The sequence below is a fragment of a genome, unplaced genomic scaffold, assembly GCF_019419815.1.
Source record: "Pyrus x bretschneideri cultivar Hongxiangsu unplaced genomic scaffold, Pyrus_bretschneideri_v1 Contig102, whole genome shotgun sequence".
Taxonomy (NCBI): Eukaryota; Viridiplantae; Streptophyta; class Magnoliopsida; order Rosales; family Rosaceae; genus Pyrus; species Pyrus x bretschneideri.
In genome coordinates, this window is record NW_025999394.1 from 1,134,518 (window position 1) to 1,139,751 (window position 5,234).

The 5,234-nt window shown below is 39.1% G+C and overlaps 1 protein-coding gene across 1 annotated transcript; it reads left to right on the top strand.

The window, feature by feature from the left end:
- The first annotated feature begins 2,456 nt into the window (after positions 1–2,456).
- On the top strand, positions 2,457–4,996 carry LOC103954725 (L-type lectin-domain containing receptor kinase IX.1). Its single transcript, XM_009366549.3, is given in 2 exon segments — positions 2,457–4,410; positions 4,413–4,996. Coding segments are annotated over 2 exon segments (2,121 nt in total). The 5' UTR covers positions 2,457–2,630; the 3' UTR covers positions 4,754–4,996.
- Positions 4,997–5,234: the final 238 nt, after the last annotated feature.

The following is a 5,234-nucleotide window of genomic DNA, read 5'->3' on the forward strand; positions in this document are numbered from 1 at the left end:
AATGTTCATGTGCATCCACATGTGTCTGTCCGGCCCAAGTGTTTGATATGACTCTGGTTTGGTTTCATTGGGAAGTCAACAACTATGCATAGTCCCTTCAAAAGTATACATTTCAGACGGCAACCGGCGATGTTTGGTTAGGTACATTGAAGAAAATATCAACGCACAATTTTGTTGGATCTTTATTTTGGAAACAGTCTCATCCTTTTGTCCTGTTATTTTGTCACATGCTTGCATTACTGTATTCCTAAGCTTTAGAAAATGAAAAAAGTCTGAATAAAAGTTACAAAGTCATTTTTCTCGATCGAAAGCATAATTAAGTTAATTAATCCTGACCAATTCTTAATGAAAATAAGTAGCTATCATCTTATAGATTGGGGTGTGTTATCTACACATCTTTTTTACTTCTCATACAGTCCTTGTTAATTTATGTTCTTTGATATTCTTCAATTCATTCGATCCGACAGCCGAAAATTAAAAGAGTATGTGAGAAGTAAAAAAGGATCGTGTGGATATCACACCTTATAGATAACTCAATACCAGCAAGCCGACCACCAAACACCACACCAATGAATTTGTTAAATCTTCACCCACATTCCCAGCCAAATATATAGACAAAGCACAAATCTTGCACTGAATCGTCACGTTACGAGTACACGTCCCGTTTCACATTAGTCCAGAGTAATGTTAGAGTAATCATAATTTCGAAATATATACTATTAAATTTGATCGTAAGAAGTAATGTGGGTTTGTGCTCCAAATGTCACACCATTAGCGAAAATGAAGCTCCAAATGTCACACTCTAGCGAAAATATATTGTTCTATTAAAAAAAAAGTTAACTGATGCCTAACTTGCAGTTGGAGTATGCACGTGTAATTTTGTGTAATATATTTTGTGAATTAGAATTTAAGAAAGAACACTGCCTGCTTCTTCTTTTTTTAATGGAATTAGCCCGTCATATGATACATCAATTTAAGCATTAGTTAACTTTTTTTTTTTAATAGAACAATATATTTCTGCTATGTGTGTGACATTTGGAGCTAAGTCACACAATGAGTAAGCCATAATAATTTGTTATATAGCGTTATTCACATGAGTTGAACTTAAGATCTCCCAACTGAAGAAGAATATCATTAAATCATAGTACTACGTAGAACATCAGTTAAATGTTAAATGTAATAATTAATTCTAGGGTAAATTACATAATACCCCCTCAGGTTTGAGGAGTATTAAAACCCCATACAACATCTTTAAAACATTTCACTTTCATATCTCATGTACTATTTTATTTCAAAATAATATATCCGTTAGATTTTCCGTTCATTGGTCTATTAAATGCTAATGTGGCTGCCACATTTGTGCTGATGTGTCACCACATGGCAAAAAAAATAATTTTTTATACATTAAAAATATTATAATATTAACCCTATTAAAATTTAAAAAATAAAAAAACCTAAAAAAACCCAAACCCAGAAATCCTTCCCCACAACCCTACATCCGACCCCCACCCCTTACCCATCTTTTCCTTCCCGTCCGTCTATCCCCTCCACCAGTGCACCCCTTAGCACGGGTCCCACCTCTCTCTCTCTCTCTCCCTCTCTTTCCCAGAAATCATTCCCCGCAACCCCACATCCCACCTCTCTCTCTCTCTCTCTCTCTCCCAGAAATCATTCCCTGCAACCCCACATCCCACCCCCACCTCCTTACCCATCTCTTCTTTCATGTCCATCCATCCCAACTTCGATGACCTCCTCCTCTTCGACCCTTCCAACCTCGACCTCTTCTGCCTCACCTCCTCCAACCTCCTGCCATGTTTCTGGAGTCCGACGACTCCTCGGGGGGCCAACCACCCAACCCTTTCTCCTCGACCCCCAAGCCCACCGCTTCCTCCAACTCCACCGCCACTGCTACCCACCTTCAGAGGTTCTCCGTCGACTCTGACTTTTTCAATGGCCTAGGTAGGACTCTCTACGAGTTAGGGGGTTAGGTTATTAAGGTTTCGGAGTGGGGATTTTGTAAATGGGTTGGTTGGTGGGTAGAATTAGGTATGGAAGTGCTTCAATGGGGATGAGCCGCGAGTTGAGCTGTGGATTTTGTAAATGGGAGTTGCAAAGAGGTGATGGGGAAGGAAAGGGATCTGGGCTCGAGTTTTTCTGGTTTTATTTTATTTTATATTTTATTTTAAATATGTTAATATTATAATATTTTTAATGTATAAAAAATTATTTTTTTGCCACATGACAGCCACATCAGCACAAATGTAGCAACCATGTCAGCATTTAACAGACCAATAGATGGAAAATCTAACGAAGGTATTATTTTGAAATAAAGTAGTACGTGAGGTATGAAAGTGAAATGTTTTAAAGATGTTGTATGAGATTATAATAGACCTTAAACCTGAAGGAGTATTATGTAATTGACCCTTAATTCTATTACTACACATAAAAATCCTTTGTTTATATATGGTAAAGAAAATATGATCAGAAAATGTTGGCTTCAATAATTTGTGATATAGTATTTGAGTAAGAGCAGTTGAGAAGAATATCTTTCGATGGAATTGACTTGGTTATTTATCTACATAATAAGAACAAGTCTTGAATTAGGACAAGCATATAGCTGAACTCAACCTATGCCTCTCCATCCAAATAAGCATGCATCCCCCTTCCTGCTTTTCTTTCTGAATACAGACCTTTCAACTATGGCTCTCTTCAATCCAATTTTCCACCTCCAAACACAAACTTTGCCCTCTTTTCTCTTCCACTTCTTTCTCTTCCTCTTACTACTCGAAAATGTCAAGCCGTTCTTCTTCAACATCTCCACTTTTGATACAAACACAAAGGATATAACCTTCCAAGGTGACGCCTTCCCATCCAGAGGAGTCATTCAGCTCACAAAGAATCAAGTTGATGGTCTGCTGATTGAAAGTGCAGGTCGGGCCTCATTCGCTCAACCCATGCGCCTTTATGATGCCAGCACGGGGAGGCTCACTGACTTCACAACCCATTTCACCTTTGTCATAAAAGCCTTGAATGATACATACTATGGTGACGTCATATCTTTCTTCCTTGCACCATTTGATTCGAAAATCCCCGAAAATTCAACTGGGGGATACCTTCTATTTAGCTCCGATTCTTCCTTCAACTCCACCAAAAATCAAATTGTTGCTGTAGAGTTTGACAGTTTTCAAAATAGTTGGGATCCAAGTCCTGATCACGTAGGGATCAATGTCAACTCCATTGTCTCAGTAGCCAACGTTTCGTGGAAAACTACCATGAAAAATGGATCAGTAGGAAATGCATGGTTAAGTTATAATTCTAGCTCCCATAATTTAAGTGTATTCTTAACATATTCCAAAAATCCAAAGTTCAGCACTGGAGATTCTAGTATTTCGTATATAGTTGATTTGAGCAAGGTTTTGCCGAAGTTAGTAAGTGTCGGTTTTTCTGCTGCCACGGGTGCATGGGTGGAAGTACACAACATTCTGTCTTGGTCATTTAGTTCAACCCTAGAGATCAGTAGTAATAATGAAGCAGAAAGAAAAATAAGAATTGGGGTTAGTTTAGGAGCGGGATTCGGTCTTTTGAGTTGTGGGTTAGGTCTGTTTTGGTTCATCTCTTGGAGAAGAAGGGCCAAGAAGATAAATGAGGCATATGATATGTCCATGGATGATGAATTTGACAAGGGAACTGGGCCCCAGAGGTTCACTTACCGTGAATTAAGTCACGCAACAAACAACTTTTCCGAGAGAGGCAAGCTTGGAGAGGGAGGATTTGGAGGAGTCTACATGGGTTTGCTAACTGAATCAAACACAGAAGTGGATGTGAAGAGAGTATCCAGAGGATCAAAACAGGGTAAAAAGGAGTACATAGCGGAAGTGAGGATCATCAGTCAATTGAGACACAAAAACTTGGTGCAGCTCATTGGTTGGTGTCATGAACAAGGTGAGTTCCTGCTGGTCTATGAACTTATGCCAAATGGAAGCCTTGATTCCCACCTGTTTGGAATGAAGCTCTATCTCACTTGGACAGTGAGGCACAAAATAGCCCTTGGCTTAGCATCGGCACTTTTGTATCTTCACGAGGAGTGGGAACAATGTGTGGTGCATAGAGATATAAAGTCAAGCAATGTGATGTTAGATTCAAATTTCAATGCCAAGCTTGGAGATTTTGGGCTTGCAAGGCTTGTAGACCATGGCTTGGGTTCACAAACAACTGTATTAGCAGGCACCATGGGGTATCTAGCCCCAGAGTGTGTGACGGATGGAAGGGCTAGTAAAGAATCCGATGTCTATAGTTTTGGGGTAGTTGCCCTAGAAATTAGCTGTGGAAGAAGGCCCGTCGAAGCAAAGGAGGAACCGAGCAAGGTAAGGCTGGTGGAGTGGGTTTGGGATCTGTATGGAAATGACCAAATACTGAAGCTGTTGATAAAAGATTGAATATGGAATTTGAGTGCTAGATGATAGTAGGGTTATGGTGTTGCCATCCTGATCCTACGGTTAGGCCTTCTATTAGGCAAGTGATTAATGTTCTCAATTTCGAGGCCCCCATACCAAGCCTGCCTTCGAAGTTGCCAGTGCCAATGTACTTTGCACCTGCGTTGAGTATGTGTAGGTTCTCCTATACGTCTAACCTCACCGGATCATCAGTAAAAGATCAAACTCAGTGTTCGTCTACCAGTTGCACTACCTATAATTCATCACAGTCAGCCGGCTCTTCGAAGGCTTTGCTGAATTCGCGCACAGCTGTTGTGTAGTGATGTACCTCGATTAACCTTTTCTTTTTCTTTTTAATTTTTTGTTTGATTTCTTTCTTGTCCATGGTTAAGAGAAGGAATTCTTGTGCTTTCTGTTGTTTTCGTTTATAGAAAGAGTTAGCTTACTTAGATATTTGGTAAGTTATTTTTATGTTGTTAATTAAAAAAACTTGTATGAACGGTGGATCATATAGTTTAGATCAATTTGAGCTTTGAAGTTGTATTGATATATTTCAGGTTTCAGTTTAGAGTAATACCAATTTATGATACTTTTCTACAAGAATCATGTTTTACTAATATACTTTTCCTTTCAGGACAAAAAACAGAGTAATATCTTTCATCACCGCGGTTGTGTAACCGTGTCACGCAAGTCCTCCTCATATTTTAGGCATTTCATGTTTTTAACTGATAAGCTTAAGAACTATTCGGTGTTCGGTGTAGTATAGGATCAGAATATTCTCCAACTTAATAGTTTTGTTTA